Here is a 17,239-nt window from a genome sequence, read left to right on the forward strand (position 1 = left end):
CGACATGACTTAAGGTCGAATTTGCATAAAGTTCGACATGAGGAAGGTCGACTGGTCATAAGGTCGACATGGGTTTTACTGTTTTTTTGAGCCGACATGTGCCGACAGGCGGTATTTCATGCCCTACCATCCACTAGGGCGGGGTGGGAGAATAAAATAGTGTGCCGAGCGCAGCGAGGCACCGTGCCCGAAGCATTGCGAGGGTCCGATTCTCATTGCTAACTGTGTCCATGTCGACTGTGTCGACTTTCGGATAAAAAAACAGTGAAAAACCCATGTCGACCTTATGACCAGTCGACCTTCCTCATGTCGACCTTTATGCAAATTCGACCTTAAGTCATGTCGACCTTGGCCCATGTCGACCTTAAGTCAGGTCGACCTTCCTGCCAGTCGACCTAGTGGGGTCGACCTAATGACTGTAGACCTAAGTTCATTCTGACAGATGTCCCGATTCCATCCAAATGTGATGACTGTAATCCTGCCAAGCTTGGACAAACGTGTCACATATAGGAAGTATCACATTCAACTCAACTTCCATTCCAAGTTTCTAGTTTAAAACGGATTATTTTTAGAATTTGAGATGGAACAAGTAGCAAACAGGGTTACTTTTTCTGACCTCCTAGACCACTCTACTGTGACAACCTATGCCCTGTTCTCAGGATTGGTTTGAAATCCCGACGGTCAGAATCCTGGCTGTCAAAATCCCGACGCTGGAATCCCGACCGCCGAAACAGAGGGACAGAATCCTGGCTGTCAAAATCCCGACGCTGGAATCCCGACCGCCGAAACAGAGGGACAAAGTGTTGGGATTTCGGCGGTCAGGATTCCGGCGTCTGGATTTCGACCGCCGGGATTCCGACCACCGGGTTTTCAACTGCATCCCCTGTTCTCACCCCTTCAGTTATATTGTGACAAGCTCCATTTCATCCCATGTGTACAAAATAAAGATGGTTAAATTAAAATAATACCCCTTTCAGATCACAAATGCCGGGTTGCACACGGGTCCATCTCGGGGGCAGCCCGGTATCTGCGCTAGGTGTGGCTGTAATCCGGAGTGGGGGGATGGGGGGGGGGGGGGGGGGCAGGGCGTAACGGCGGCATGTCATGCGGGGGGCAGGGGAGAAGGCAGCATTGAAGTGACGCATCGCTGCTACGTCCTCTATAGCACTGAATGGGAATCGGGTTGCTCGACTCAGTTAACCGTTTAGACTGCCCAGCAACCCATCTCTGACCCGGGTAAATCCGTTCTTTTAACCTGGGTCGGAATGCCAGGTTGCTGGACTTGGGCTTTTGAAAATGGTGCTTTCACACCACACCGCACAGAGACCCGGGTCGACCCGGCAAAACCCCGGGTCGGACCCGTTTTTTTGGGGTGTGAAAGGGGTCTAACTGTTGTACTAATTGCTTATCCTTAAAGCCTGGACAACCAATCAGCACCTTCCTGCCATGTCACAGGCTGTGCTTGAAAAATGACAGGTAGGAGCTGATTGTTTGGTGTTGGTGTCCTGAGGAGTCAGGACACCACAGGCTTCTCTCAGAGAAGTTCTCTGGTAGAAGCCTGTGGTGTCCTGACTCCTCAGTAGTGTTCTCCCCCTGTACATATGCTACCTGAGGCTGTATGAAGCTGATTTTGCCGCTGCCGCCGCTGGATGGACGCGCACGAGCTGGAAGCAGGAAGTAGGGTGCCGTATGATCGGCACAAGCAGGCTGCGCTGCTTCCTGTCTTCTCCTCTGCCCCCTTGTTCTGCCCACAGGGCCACCCTCTGTACTATCTGTAGCGGCCTCCTGCACTGTTTAGACAGGTCCTCAGTGCAGGAGGCCACCGGCCATATTCTTATTCGCCGCTCAAGGGAGGAGATGGTTAATACTCCTGCAGCGGCCAACGGGACTCAAATTTGGCCCACCTGCCCATCGTCCCTTCTGGCATTTGCCAGAATTGCCAGATGGCCAGTCCGGCCTGGTGGTCAGTGAAGTGAAGTGACCGCTATTGTGACAGGGAGGCAGTGGGTAATAGAGGAGATGAAAAGGGTGCCAACAGGATGGAAGAGGGAAGCAGTGGGTGTTTACTTAATGAGTTATACCCTGTCCCCCCCTTCCACAGACACATTAGCCTGATGATCAGCAACATAGAGTCGTGACCCCATGCTGAGGTGGTCGGGACCCACTTTGGGGTCAGGACCCACAGTTTGAGAACCGCTGATCTAGACTTATGTATGTCCATCGGTAACTGAAAGTGGTAATAAATTACCCAAGAGAGAACAAACAAGCCTGAGAATCTGTGCAGCTCAGCGTTGGGAATGGCTGACTGGTTTTGCTATGTACATAAGTTACTTCCTTATAACACAGATTTAAATGAGGTAAATGCATACAGTGGCACATTGTTTCTTCCTGGAAAATATATCAAGGAAGTATGTCGTGTATACAGTATGTTGTCACTGAGCAAGGGGAAGAAGGATAGGATGCCTGGGATAATAAGCTGTGTCTTACAGCGGCGTAACTATAGCACCGCAGCCCCCGCCACCGCGGGGGGGGGCGCTGTGCATGTGGGGGCGCCGGGGGCTGCGGTGCTATAGTTACACCCCCCCCCCCCCAATCCCCCGCAGACTTACCTATCTCGCTGGTCCCGGCGGCTCCGTTCTTCTGCTGAGGACCACCACAAAATGGCCGCCCCCATATAGCACACAGTTCTCTGAAACTGTCTGCTGTATGGGGGTGGCCATTTTGTGGTGGTCCTCAGCAGAAGAAGAACGGAGCCGCCGGGACCAGCGCGATAGGTAAGGCTGCAGGGGATTGGGGGGGTTTGCATGGGCGGCGGGGGATTGGGGGTGCTTGGCGGGGAGGCGCCCCCCCCCCTAACGGCGGGGGGGCGCCCAAAACTTAGTTACGCCACTGGTGTCTTATACCACTTTTACACCATAATTTGAACACGGGAAATTGGCATGGCATGCCCTGCCTCAGACCTCATTTATACCCCTTTTACACCAGAGCCGGGACCCAGGTTATTTCAGCTTCGGTGCGGGCCAGGGCTTGGTGTAGAAGGGGTAAAAAAAACAATAACCCAGGTCCTGTTCCCCGGTGTCCGACCCGGCAAATGTTCAGGATATGACACAGGGCTTCCCCGTAGTCAGGGGCCATGTAAATGGGTAACCCGGGTCATCCGACCCAGGGAGCCATTTCCACCAATCAGGGAGCCCCAACCTCCGGACTGCAGCATCCTGCGGTCAGTCCAGAGGTTGTGCGGGGCTGCGTACAGCCTCTGCTGCTGTCTGCGGTACTATGCAGACAGCAGCAGAGGTGAATGGATGCCTGTGTGTGGCATCCATTCACCTCATGGACAGAGGCTGGGGGCAGCCCAGCAGCTTATCTGGGTGCTAGGCTTGCCCCAGCATGTCGGTCATCCTTGCGCAAGTTGCGTTGGTCAGCGGGTTTCCCGGCACTTGGAGATGATGTCATCTCCAAGCGCCAGCTCATGGCCCAGCTTCACCGGCGTCGCAAACCCGGCTTAGTGATGGGGGGGCACCGGTGTAAAGGGGAACAAATGCCGGGCCGCATCCAGGTCCAAAAACCTGGGTGCGACCCAGACCCTGCAATTCAATCCGGGTTATTCCCTGGTAATGCCCTTTTACACTGAAAACGGATCAGCCCTGCCTTTCCTTGCTGTCATTAAAAATTGCCTTTTTGGGCTGTTTGAGATGAGGTCACAAGAAAAGGAACAGGGAGGGGGTGGGGTCTGCTTGGCTTCTGCTCCCAGAAGCCGATGAGAACAGTGATGACAGCTGGTGGCCCGGGTAGTCTGTACATCATGGCTATTGTCCGTCTGGCTGCAATGCGGTGCAATCGAATAGGAGAGGGCTACTGGGTTGCAGAGTGCCGTGTTCCCAAACGCACTATAGCACAGGTCGTAGTGCACCCAATCCGGCCTAGCAGCAGGTCATGCACTTTGCTGAACTGCTTCCGTAGAGATTTCATTTTATTCACAACCTGTTGTTGCATGCGATGGATTCCAGTACACCACCGCGTCCCTAACGGTGCCGGTCATCTAAAGCAAAATCTACTCATCTGCCCTGATTTGTAGGAGCTCACGTACCTCCTTATCTGACCAGTTGCTGGAAGCACACATGATGGTGCAGGTCAGGTTTGGCGCCTGCCAAACAGTCAGGCTGAGGGTAATGCTGTGGGACACACTGCATGACAGCCAGCGGGTGTTGCTGCAGATGTGGAGAGTTCTTACTGCACAGACTGTTGCTGTAGTGTAGGGTACAGGCTACAAACAGCCTGGTAACACTGCTTCTGTTGCGATGCTCCATGTGCGGCCATGTGGTCTGTGCGGGTCTCCAGCAGATGACATCATCTACCAGAGACACAGAAGCACCAATCAGCTCTTTGAAATGTTCTCCGGGTCAAATAACCCTGATAAGCACCATTTACACAGGCCCTAACCACGGATAAGTCCCCGACAATGAACATTTCCCGAGTCATATTGTCGGGGAACAGGACCCGCGTTATTGTTTTCAGCCCATTTACACCAAGCCCTGGCCCGGACTGGGCGGCAATAACCCGGGTTGAGGCTATATATAACGTGTGGCGCTGTGCATGTGGGGGTGCCGGGGGCTGCGGTGCTATAGTTACACCAGGGTTGCCGACCCTCCCGGAATTTCCGGGAGTCTCCCGAAAATCGGGTACCCCCTCCCGGCCCCCGGAAGGGTGGGAAACCCACCCGGATTCAGGGGGGACCCCCGCTGACCCCCGGATCGCGGCATTAAAATGCCGCAATCCTCGGGTCTCAGAGGAGGGGGCGGAGCTAAAACGGCACAATCGCGTCATTTTAGCCCCGCCCCCTCCATGGAGATCCCTGACGTCGCTGCTTTTACCAGTATGGGCGGGGCTTAGTGATGTCACTTGTAAGCCCCGCCCCCTGAGCGGCTGCTGAAACTCTCCTCTCCGGGCTTCTCCCGGAGAGGAGAATGTTAAAGTCGGCAACCCTGAGTTACACCCCCCCCAATCCCCCGCAGACTTACCTATCTCGCTGGTCCCGGCGGCTCCGTTCTTCTGCTGAGGACCACCACAAAATGGCACCATAACCCTGATAAGCACCATTTACACAAGCCCATGCATTTTAAGGGAGGGTCTGTGATGTCAGAATAGGCCCCAATCAGCCTGTCTTAGTCACAGGGTTGTGGAAGGGTCAGACATGCATTCATTTGATGATTGTGATTTGCTAGTGGATTGCCAATAGTGATCCATTCACAAGTAACTTTAAAATTTACACAGGCCGGGTTTATTTTCTGTCTGGGTGGCGGCTATCCACTCGCAGTCATCTGCAACTGTGCAGAGCAGCGATGAGGTCTGAATCAGGCTCAGAATGTGAACATGCTTGGATAGTGACCTACTGTAACAAGGGCCCCTTTTGTGCATGATGTCATAATGTATACATAAGGGGTTTAGCTGCTGGCACCCAGAACTGTACCAGTGCCCAGAAATGATTGAAGCCACTCCGGCCAGCTGTAAACAGTGCCTGTCTGTAGCGTCCAAAATCACTACCGCAGTGAAACTGCCGGCATTCTTGCGATTTTTTGGTACCGGAATGTGAGATTATTAAGTACAGTAAAAGTGCCATTCTTAGTGATGGAAATGTGCGATTTTTTTGGTAAAATGTAAAAAACGGCGTGGGACCCACCTATAACCAGCCCCAGACTCTTTGAGTCAGTCCTGGTTTTACAAATATGGGGGAAGAAATGATGGGGTTCCCCTGCACCGGGCTCTAGGACCGGTCCTGGTTCCAAATAACATATTTTGTAACCGGCACCGGGCTTCAACGGCCAGCAGGGTAATGCCACAGCCGGGGGAACTTTTTTGCAGGGTCCTCCGGCTGCCACATCCCCCAATGCCTGGTCAGCCCTGGAAGGGGTCCCTGGGGGAGTGGGGACCCAGGCTTCAACCATCCAGGGCTGAAGCCTGGGGCACCCTGGGCTGTGGGTGCCAGTTTCTTAAATACGGGGGATCTCCACCATTTTTTAAAATTACTTTTAAGGGGTGTAGACACGGTGGGTTAGCCAAAATCTCCAAGTTTTCCTCCTGATTAGATACCTATGCTAGGTCAGTATCTCCCAGTATAGATAGACTGTGCAGCAAGGCAATTTTGACTAGATCATATAGACCAGGGGTGGCCAACCATGCGGCTCCTCTCTTCCCTGTGTGCGGCTCCCTCCCTCCCTTGCCTCCTGCGTCTGGTAGCACAGTGTGACGGGCTGCGGCCGTGATGATGTGGCAAAGGCTCGCTAGGCGGCAGCGTCCCTCCGGGTCTGCGTTCCATATGTGTTACGCCCCCAAGGCCGGACTAGTGGGTTCTGCCACAACTCCACTGTCCTGCACAGTCCTGCCTGACCAGGAGGTGACCGGCATAGGCGAATCTAGGGGGTGGTCCGGGGGTGCACAGGACCACCCATTAGCCCATTTTGTAGCTGAGGGATAGAGCTTTCCAACGAGCCCAGCCGGGTGTCTCTAGCCCCCTGGGAACCGGAGATACGGCCAGGCAAAGCTGGAACATTTTCCCTATAGGATAACATGGGACCCGCTAATTCCGACTCCCACCCAGTTCAACGGCTGCCAGTTCCCCCTTCGGCATCACTGAAGCTCGAAGTTGATATCAGTCGAACCCAAATCGCTGGGCCTTCAATCTGATACCAGGCAGGATCCATATGGGTTAATTGGTTCCAGGGATATTGAGGTTAAACCGTTTTTTTTCATTTCTTAAATGTAATTTCATGACTGTTTATGTTCTTTGAGGGCAGATTTCTCTGGAACAAAACAGCCCAGTTTCACGGGACCAAAATCATTCGAAGCCAACTCAAAAGTTCTTCAATATGATACTCATGTAAATGGGTCAGTTGGTTCTGAAGATATAGCTGGTTGGTTAAAGGGAGAGGGGAGTGGTTGTCTCTCCCCCTCACACCAGAAAATGCAGGGACTAGGCTGGTGTATAAGGGGTCAGCCTGGGAATGTCCCTGCATGATCCTGGGACCATATTCCCGGGTAAATCCCTGCATTTTCTGTTGTGAAAGGGGTATTATTTCAAACAGCCGTGACCTTCAGTGCTCTGAATACAGCCGGGCAGCCCCCTGCTCTCTGCCCAGCTGTCAATGACTGTCACCCCTGCAGCTTCCGCTCCAATTCTTCTCCCCGCTTTCACCTCAGCCCGCCCCCCCCCCCCCTTAATCATGTGGTGCTGGCGCCCCGGCGTGCTCCCCGACGTCACGCACAACAACAGCACGCACAATATTTAAAATGTCCACTCGGCTACAGGGGGACACCAGGAGGGGAGTGGTAGCGTGCTCTGTGCTGCGCTCTGCTCCTCTCCCCATAGAAGCAGCTGCACCGCTCTCCATCTCTCCCTGCAGCAGCAGCGAAGGCTCATATAAAAATTTACAGTAAGTGGCACTTTTGGGGGCATTGCTTAAGGGACGCTACAAGTGGCAGTATGTGGGGGAATTACGCATAATGTGTGGCTTAATGTGTAATGGACATTATGTGTGCAGCATCATGTGTAATGGTACTATGGTGCGCAGCATCATGTGTAATGGGTACTATGGTGTGCAGCATCATGTGTAATGGGTACTATGGTGCGCGGCATCATGTGTAATGGGTACTATTGTGGGCGGCATCATGTGTAATGGGTACTATGGTGTGCGGCATCATGTGTAATGGGTACTATGGTGTGCGGCATCATGTGTAATAGGTACTATGGTGCCATCAAGCAAGAACACCCTAGCAATGAGCACGTAGGTAAGCAGCACTTATGTGGCAAATATGTAATGGGCATTACAGTTTGTTATATAGTATGTAATGGGCATCATGATGTGTGGCACAATGTGTAATGGGCATTATGGTGTGTGGCCTTATGTGTAATTAGCATTACGGCGTGTGGCTTTATGTGTAATGGGTATTACGGAGTTTGCTAAAATGTGTAATGGGCATTACTGTGTATGGTCTAAAGTGTAATTCCACACCCCTTTTTGTGATGCCACGCCTCCTTCCCTGAGGCCACGCCCTTTTTTGCTGCGCGGCTACGCCGCGCAAAGGTTCCCCTGCTATTGTGTCTAGATCTGGGACCACCCATTACCATAATTCTAGATTCGCCTATGGTGACCGGCAAATGACGCATCAGAGTGGGCGCGTCCATTAGAGATCTGAGACGCTCGGCTGAGTATGGTGAGTGCGCACCTGACTATATTGCTTGACAGGCGGGATTGGGCTGGACAGTGGAGTTGTGGCAGAACCCACTAGTGCTCACCCCAAAAGAGATGTTGCACTGACCCCAGAGAGGTCACCTTCCAGCGACTCCAGCAGATGCCCTTTCCCCCACAGCAGAGTGTTGGAGGCAGGGGGAAGATTGCCTCCAGCAGGTGACCGTCCCCCCGCAGCAGAGTGTCAGAGGCAGGGGGAAGATGGAAGCGCCATACAACAAGTAAAGCCGCAGTGCGTTCTGGTTGCTGAGAGGACTGACGTCTTGCCGCACCGCCGCTCACTCCATATGCATTATACATATGGAATGAGCAGCTGCCAGGAGAGCTCAGGAGGGAAGCCGCGCAGGGACCTGTCTTGCCGCCCCGCCGCTCATTACATATGCATTATGCATATGTAATGAGCGGCTGCCATAAGAGTGGAGGGAAGCCGTGCAGCATGGGTCCTCAAACTGCGGCCCTCCAGATGTTGTGAAACTACAAATCCCAGCATGCCTTGCCACAGTTTTGCTATAAGAGAGTGTTAAAACTGTGGCAAAGCATGCTGGGATTTGTAGTTTCACAACATCTGGAGGGCCTCAGTTTGAGGACCCATGCCGTGCAGGGGCAGTCGCGCTGTGTCTCAGCGGCGCGACCATCCCTGTGTGGCTTCCCTCCTTACACTACACCCACAAATTTCAGTTTTACCCCATTTGGGGTAATTTACACCTGTTCTCCGACCAGTGCCTTATTAGCTTAGCTGCCCTATGTTGAAACGTCACCAGTTCAATAATTTCTTTTTTTTTTTTTTGTAGTGATGGGCCCAGAACTGTACTCCAAACTCAGGATGAGGACTAACGAGTGCATTAAAAAGTTGCACTATAACAGTGTCGCTACCTTGATTCTATACCCCTATTTCTATCTGTGTCCTATTGGCCTTATTTGCTGCTATTTATTTTTGGTGATTTTTTTTGTCACGTTTAGGGTGCGATTTTGAGGTTTTCAATGATGGATGCGATTTTTGAAGTACGATTTTTTTAGTTGCTGCAAATCTTGTGACCACATTACAGGTATGTTCAGATTATGCTGTGTTACAAGCCCCCCTTACTATTATAACTTCCACTACACGCATCACTCACTGAAGATGAAGAAAAAAGGAGTGTCAGCGCTGGCTATACCAATGATTGAATCAGACGGTTCTCAAAATATAACAAATTTAATAAACATATAAAATACAATATAAATGAAAATCAATGTATTGGATAAAAGGTGTGAATCAATTGGCTGAATATCCAATTATAAATCTTTAAAAGTATATCACCGAGATATTTGGGCTTGGTGGCATTTAAAAACTGACAATCAATGTTACCATCCTGGGTGGTCTGGTGTCTAGATGTGTCCAGACTGGTGACTGGAAGTGTCCTGAGTTGTTCTATGTTTCAAGGACTCACGGTTACCATGGTTTGTGCATCCGGCTTCCTCACTTGCTCCTGAGGAAGCCGGATGCACAAACCTTCCAGGGAAACGCGTTGAGCTAATACAATCTTGGCATACTGACACCATCCTTGCTGAACCGGTGACCTGTCTGACCTACCCACAGATGTCCCTCGCCACTCAACTGGATCAATCGCTTTTGGGATAACCGCCTGATCCCTAATTATTCCAGCAAAAATAAGAGGAATTCTGCACAAGTGGGAACCATGAGTCCTTGAAAACATAGGACAACTCAGGACACTTCCAGTCACCAGTCTGGACACATCTAGACACCAGACCACCCAGGATGTGATTGTCAGTTTTTAAATGCCACCAAGCCCAAATATCCCGGTGATATACTTTTTAAGATTTATAATTGGACATTCAGCCAATTGATTCACACCTTTTATCCAATACATTGATTTTCATTTATATTGTATTTTATATGTTTATTAAATTTGTTATATTTTGAGAACCGTCTGATTCAATCATTGGTATAGCCAGCGCTGACACTCCTTTTTTCTTAATTTTTTAACCCATTGGGGTCTGACAACCCCGTGTCAGCTGCTGTTTGGTTGCGCACCACGCACACACATTCTTTTTACTCACTGAAGATGGAATGTCACTTTTTTTAGGCCAAGTAGTGGGTCAGACCCAATTGCTTAGCCAGCAATTCTAGGAACTTGGTAGACCATTTGGGGCATGTTCAGGCTTACACCAATATGAAATCCAAAATTACAATAAAATGGGAAAGCACAGATGTAGCCATCCTCATCTGTCCCTTTAATAGGATTAAGGGCCAGATGCACTAAGCTTCAAAAGTGATAAAATGGAGAGTGATAAACAGCCATCCAATCAGCTCCTGCCTGACATTTTTCAAACACAGTCTGTGTCACAGCAGGCAGGAGCTGATTGGCTGGCTGTTTATCACTCTCCATTTTATCACTTATGAAGCTTAGTGCATCTGGCCCAATGTGAGCCAGGGCTGTTGGACTTAATCCTCTACTAATCCCCTGATGTATTGTTCTATGTATTGTATTGCAGCTGAGAACAATATATGATAATAAGCCATGGCTCACCACAGAAAGCTAGTTGAGGAAGGCTCCATCTGTAGGTAAGCATGAGTGCCAGATATTGTAGTTTGCAATGTACAACACCTACAATGGTACATTGTAAAACGCTTTGTTGGACACAAATAAAACAAGCAGACACCAGATTCCGAATGTTATATTTGAAGTATTACAAGTGTGTGAGCATGCATTTTCTGGCCACGTGTGTGTCCGGCTCCCAGCCGCACCTGATTCTCTGGATTCTCTTGCTGAAGCACGGCAGGAGTAGTGTCACTTTGCAGAGCAGCACGATGAGGGGCAGGACTGATACCAACATGAATGTGGGTGGCGTGTACCATACAAACTGGTTGATATCCACCCATTTATTCCACGCAAATATGAGAGTGTGTACTGTGCTCAGGAACAGAGCTACATAGCCCATCTTGCTCTGTGAAGATAAATAAGAAAGGTGAGTTGGCATTGAACACAGAATGCCTATTAACGCGTAACGGTCACCTAGATAGAGTGGAGGCGGCCATCTTGGAGGTGAACCAATGTTCTGCAGTTACTAGGATGGAATGACATTTATCCCTCATTCCTTAGTAGGTGCCTGCACTATAAATAGCAATCACGTAAACAGTCATAACATTTCTGTTGATGACATGTAGTAAAAAGTACTCGTGATTTTGATCTTGGAAATTGACCAAATAACACTGCACCCTGTATACTGGCCATTAGATTCATATCTGAAGGAAGTTACCATATATACTCGAGTATAAGCCTACTTTTTCAGAACATATTTTATGCTGAAAAAAAGCCCCCCTCGGCTTATACTCGAGTGAGGGTCCCGCTTGAGTCAATAAGTTTTCCCAGATTTTTTGTTGTAAAATTAGGTGCCTCGGCTTATATTCGGGTTGACTTATACTCGAGTATATATGGTATGTGGATTTAAATACATCAGTCATGATAGTCATGTCGGTACTTGTGTATTATCACGGCTCCCACGATTTCCATCTTATGGGATCTTATACAATTTAAAATTGTATACCATTGTATATGGCATACAATGGCATACGATGAGATGAGATTTTAAATTGTATAAGCACACTAATGGGTGCTTTCAAGGTCAATTGGCCCCCTATAATATTTTTAATTGTATAAGCACCCTAATGGGTGCTTACAATGTTAAATGCACCCCCACTATCAACGCCAACTCGAAGCGTGGCGAGCGCAGCGAGCCCGCGAGGGGCGGCGGTACGCGTCGTCCGACCTTTTCATACCCCCACTATCCATGTCGGCGTGGAGTTGACTTTATATAGTGTGGCGAGCGCAGCGAGCCACCGAGCCCGAAGCGTGGCGAGCGGACGCGTAATACTTTACATGTATTACGCGTCCCCTCGCCACGCTTCGGGCTCGGTGGCTCGCCACACTATATAAATTCAACTCCACGCCGACATGGATAGTTGGGGTACGAAAAGGTCGGAGGTCGCGTACCGCTGCGCTCGCCACGCTTTGGGTTGGCGTTGATAGTGGGGGTGGCGTGGGGGTGCATTTAACATTGTAAGCACCCATTAGGGTGCTTATACAATTAAAAATCTTATAGGGGGGCCAATTGACCTTGAAAGCACCCATTAGTGTGCTTATACAATTTAAAATCTCATCTCATCTCATCGTATGCCATATACAATGGTATACAATTTTAAATTGTATAAGATCGGGTCCCATCGCAGCACATCTCATCTCATTGCATACCATCTTAAGCCTTATGGTATGCAATGAGATGGGATGAGATGGGAGCCGTGATAGTACACAAGTACCGTCATGTCTAATACCTATAAAATCTCTTTAACTAATAGGATTGTTGTTCATGTTATTCTTAATGGGTAGCAACTCTGTTTCTCAGTACACCAATGGAAGAAATAGGGTGGTGAAACAAGCACCTAATAGTGTAGTAGTTTTAGCACATTACGGTACACTTAACACAATAAGAGCGTTTATTAAGGCCCTTATTCTGGTTTACTCACAAAGGCAAATTCCTTCTTAAATGGACAAAACCGTGTGCACTGCAGGTGGGGCAGATGTAACATGTGCAGAGAGAATTAGATGGTGGTGTAGATCTCGCATACAATAAAATCTTTAGGGTCTGGTCTGCGGTCAGCTCACAGATGTTTTGTGTGTCTGGTCTACCCATCAGATGTTAAATACCTTGCCCCAAATTTGCAGGATGACTTGGATATGGGGTACAGGGGGTTAGGGTTATGCACCAGCAGTGAGGGTTACCAGGGCTGCCGCTAGGAATTTTGGGGCCTGGGACGGATTTTCAGTCTGCCCCCCCCCCCCCCCCCCCCAAATTGCTCACCCAGTAGCAACGGTGCGGCACCTCCTCAGTCAAGACTCGTGAGCGCACATTGCACAGTGCAGCCTGCAGAGCGCCGAGCCTGGGACACAGAGGGGAGTGCCCTGATGATGCTGATTGGCACTCCCGCTCTATGTCCTGGGCTCTGCGGGCTTCCCTGTGTGGTGTGCTAGCATGTCTGCCTAGGGACCCACCGGGTGGGAGGCAGTTTGCAGGTGGGGGAGGGAGCTGTGGGCAAAATGAGCTGCCCGGGCCCTTCCAGAGGCCCTGTCTGGATTTTCCTTATCGGAACTTCATGGTCGGTCTTTTGACCACCGGATTATCATATGTATCCCATTTGAAAACCAATGGTTCCATACAATATACAGCTACACTATACTATACACTGTGTGATAGATATAAAACAGGTTATGATGTGGAGATGTTTCAACCATTCCTTCCCTGATGAAAGTACAGCAGTCAGGCGTTCCCCGCTTACACACTTAGTCCAAATGCTTTAATGGCTTTGTCTGGGAAAAATCATTTTAAATCTTATGTAAGCTTGCCCAGGTTTTATCCTGTAGCCTAACAGGAAGAAGAAAGAGGGTGATTGCTGGATTTGGTGGGTAATAAATGCTGAACAAAAGACGTGAGTAGTATTGCTTTCAATCAAAGGATTTGTTGTCGTCTTTCTTCTTATTACAGGTACTTTCCGGTGTGACACCACAAATCCCAATCCAGTGCGAGGACATGCTGGCACCTGTACATCTACACGTGCAGTTCTAAATTGTGAGCATATTGAAGCATCTTACGGGGCTCGCGCACTGGGCGACTGTTCTGAGCGATGCTAGATTGCGCAGCACACAGTGATATGTGCTGAGTGATCGGTCAATAGTCACGCACATCGCTATTGCTATGGCCCCTACACACGGAGCATTGTAGGGTCAGATCGCTTAGAAAACGGGCTGATATCGCCTGGGTGTAAGCCCATTACTTCTAGGGCTTGCTGGGATCAGTAGTGCTTCTTGGAAAAATGCTACTAATAGTGATTACCAAAACACTCTGTTCACAGCGGTATTTAGGCAGCGGTCCTCCCCTCCCTTAATGACTCTCTCACCTCTGTCATTTCTGCAGCACTGCTCCCCCCATGGTGCTCCCTGCCTCACTGGATCACACTCTTCCCTACTGTAGCCCTCAATACTCCACCTGATCTGTCTACTTGCTATGTCCATGTGTCTCACTGCTCCTGCCCTCTCCACCTACCATTTCCCTTTGGATTGTAAGCTCTCACGAGTAGGGCTCTCACTATGGAATATGTAAGTGTGACCGGCAGAAGTCAAAAGAAGGACACCCGGGTCCAGATAATGAAAATTCCGACAGGGGCTGGCGAATATACTTACCTTCTCCTCCAACCATCCCTGCCTAATGCCTATCCCTATCCCTCTGCCCACATGAGTGCCTAACCCTCCCTCCCTGCAGCCTAACCTGATCACTCCTCCCGTAGGGCCAGATGCACTAAGCTTCAAAAGTGATAAATGGAGGGATAAACAGCCAGCCAATCAGCTCCTGCCTGACATTTTTCAAACACAGTCTGTGACATGACAGGTAGGAGCTGATTGGCTGGCTGTTTATACTGTAACTCTCCATTTTTATCACGTTTGAAGCTTAGTGCATCCGGCCCATAGAGCCTAACCCTACCCCCCCCCCCCCCCCCCCCTTTAGTGCCCATGTGACTACTTGCAAACACCCTTAAGCTAATGCTGTACCTACAATAAGGCCCGATCTGATGCACAGTACCTGGATGAAGTGATACTCTCGCCAGGACAGAGCGTTTCCGACAGACGGTACTGATGCGACAGCCAATATGGCTAAGATGGCGAGGGATATAATTCCCAGACACACGTAAATCTCCATCCGCCACACATCATGCTCAATCCAGCTGTTCTCTTTTTGTTGTTTCACCTAGAACAACAACAGCAACAATAATGATAAATACATTTCTAAGCCGCTATCAAACCGACTCGAACTTAGGACACTTTCATTCGTGAGCAATTCATATTTGATAAGGCAAATCTTTTATATAAAAGGGCAAAGTTCTGTAATTCTGTAATCAGTGCTGGAACTGAAATGACCCCACGTGACACTGTCCCCACTGTTTTGCTGCTTGGTGTGTTTGCCTCAGGCTATCTCTACAGATACTATGCAGTCAGCTAATCAGACAAAACAGAGAGTTCTATTAGCTCAGTACAGGGAGAAAACATTCAGACAACGCACTGATTCAGGCTTGCTCGGAAGGGGCCAAATTCAGCCCCATTCTGATAGTGGCATTCGTTCGCGTGAAGGCATTCACACGGGTAGGAGAGGGAGGGGTGCTGGATCAGGGAAACGCCCAGCGTTTTATGGACGGGCCCATTGCCTGCTTAGGGCTGACGACAGTATCCCCGCCCCTTTTTTGGCCAATAGCAGCTTTGTCAGTTCAGACTGACTTTTATTACTGAAGGCAGGAGAAATCATCTCCCCCCCCCCTCCGACGTCGTCTCTACTGCATGCACAATGTAGACTATATCATTGGCGATGCATGCAAGCAGTGGGGGTGGACGACACCACTAAGCGATATCATTCAGCGCTCTATCGTTTGCCCACGAGCTCCGACAATATTGTTAATGAGATCGCAGTGGGGGTGGGTGACATCACTAAGCGATATCATTCAGTGTTATATCGTTTGCCCAGGAGCTGTGACGATATTGTTAATGAGAGCGTAGTGGGGGAGGGTGACATCACTAAGCGATATCATTCAGTGCTATATCGTTTGCCCCGGAGCTGTGACGATATTGTTAATGAGATTGCAGTGAGGGTGGGTGACATCACTAAGCGATATCATTCAGTGTTATATCGTTTGCCCAGGAGCTGTGACGATGTTGTTAATGAGATCACAGTGGGGGTGGGTGACATCACTAAGCGATATCATTCAGCGCTATATCGTTTGACCAGGAGCTGTGACGATATTGTTAATGAGATCGCAGTGGGGGTGGGTGACATCACTAAGCGATATCATTCAGCGCTATATCGTTTGCCCAGGAGCTGTGACGATATTGTTAATGAGATCGCAGTGGGGGTGGGTGACATCACTAAGCGATATCATTCAGCGCTATATCGTTTGCCCCGGAGCTCTGACGATGTTGTTAATGAGATCACAGTGGGGGTGGGTGACATCACTAAGCGATATCATTCAGCGCTATATTGTTTGCCCAGGAGCTGTGACGATATTGTCAATGAGATCGCAGTGGGGGTGGGTAACATCACTAAGCGATATCATTCAGCGCTATATTGTTCTACCAGGAGCTGTGACGATATTGTTAATGAGATCACAGTGGGGGTGGGTGACATCACTAAGCGATATCATTCAGCGCTATATTGTTCTACCAGGAGCTGTGACGATATTGTTAATGAGATCGCAGTGGGGGTGGGTAACATCACTACGCGATATCATTCAGCGCTATATTGTTTGCCCAGGAGCTGTGACGATGTTGTTAATGAGATCACAGTGGGGGTGGGTGACATCACTAAGCGATATCATTCAGCGCTATATCGTTTGCCCAGGAGCTGTGACGATATTATTAATGAGATCGTAGTGGGGGTGGGTGACATCACTAAGCGATATCATTCAGCGCTATATTGTTCTACCAGGAGCTGTGACGATGTTGTTAATGAGATCACAGTGGGGGTGGGTGACATCACTAAGCGATATCATTCAGCGCTATATTGTTCTACCAGGAGCTGTGACGATATTGTTAATGAGATCGCAGTGGGGGTGGGTAACATCACTACGCGATATCATTCAGCGCTATATTGTTTGCCCAGGAGCTGTGACGATGTTGTTAATGAGATCACAGTGGGGGTGGGTGACATCACTAAGCGATATCATTCAGCGCTATATCGTTTGCCCAGGAGCTGTGACGATATTATTAATGAGATCGTAGTGGGGGTGGGTGACATCACTAAGCGATATCATTCAGCGCTATATTGTTCTACCAGGAGCTGTGACGATGCTGTTAATGAGATCACAGTGGGGGTGGGTGACATCACTAAGCGATATCATTCAGCGCTATATTGTTCTACCAGGAGCTGTGACGATGTTATTAATGAGATCGTAGTGGGGGTGG

General features: G+C 49.5%; 1 protein-coding gene across 5 annotated transcripts in view; it reads right to left on the reverse strand.

The window, feature by feature from the left end:
* Positions 1 to 10,903: 10,903 nt before the first annotated feature.
* The window catches only part of STEAP1 (STEAP family member 1), a 30,195-nt gene continuing 23,859 nt past the window's right edge, over positions 10,904 to 17,239 (reverse strand). For all 5 annotated transcript variants that reach the window (XM_083189361.1, XM_083189358.1, XM_083189362.1 and 2 more), the window contains 2 exons: positions 14,874 to 15,038; positions 10,904 to 11,189 (listed from right to left, as the gene is read on the reverse strand). In XM_083189361.1, the coding sequence (XP_083045487.1) occupies positions 10,932 to 11,189; positions 14,874 to 15,038 (423 nt within the window). In that variant the 3' untranslated portion in view covers positions 10,904 to 10,931. The remainder of the gene's footprint in view (positions 11,190 to 14,873; positions 15,039 to 17,239) is intronic.

This window comes from Crinia signifera, chromosome 5 (assembly GCF_055691185.1).
Source record: "Crinia signifera chromosome 5, ASM5569118v1, whole genome shotgun sequence".
Taxonomy (NCBI): domain Eukaryota; kingdom Metazoa; phylum Chordata; class Amphibia; order Anura; family Myobatrachidae; genus Crinia; species Crinia signifera.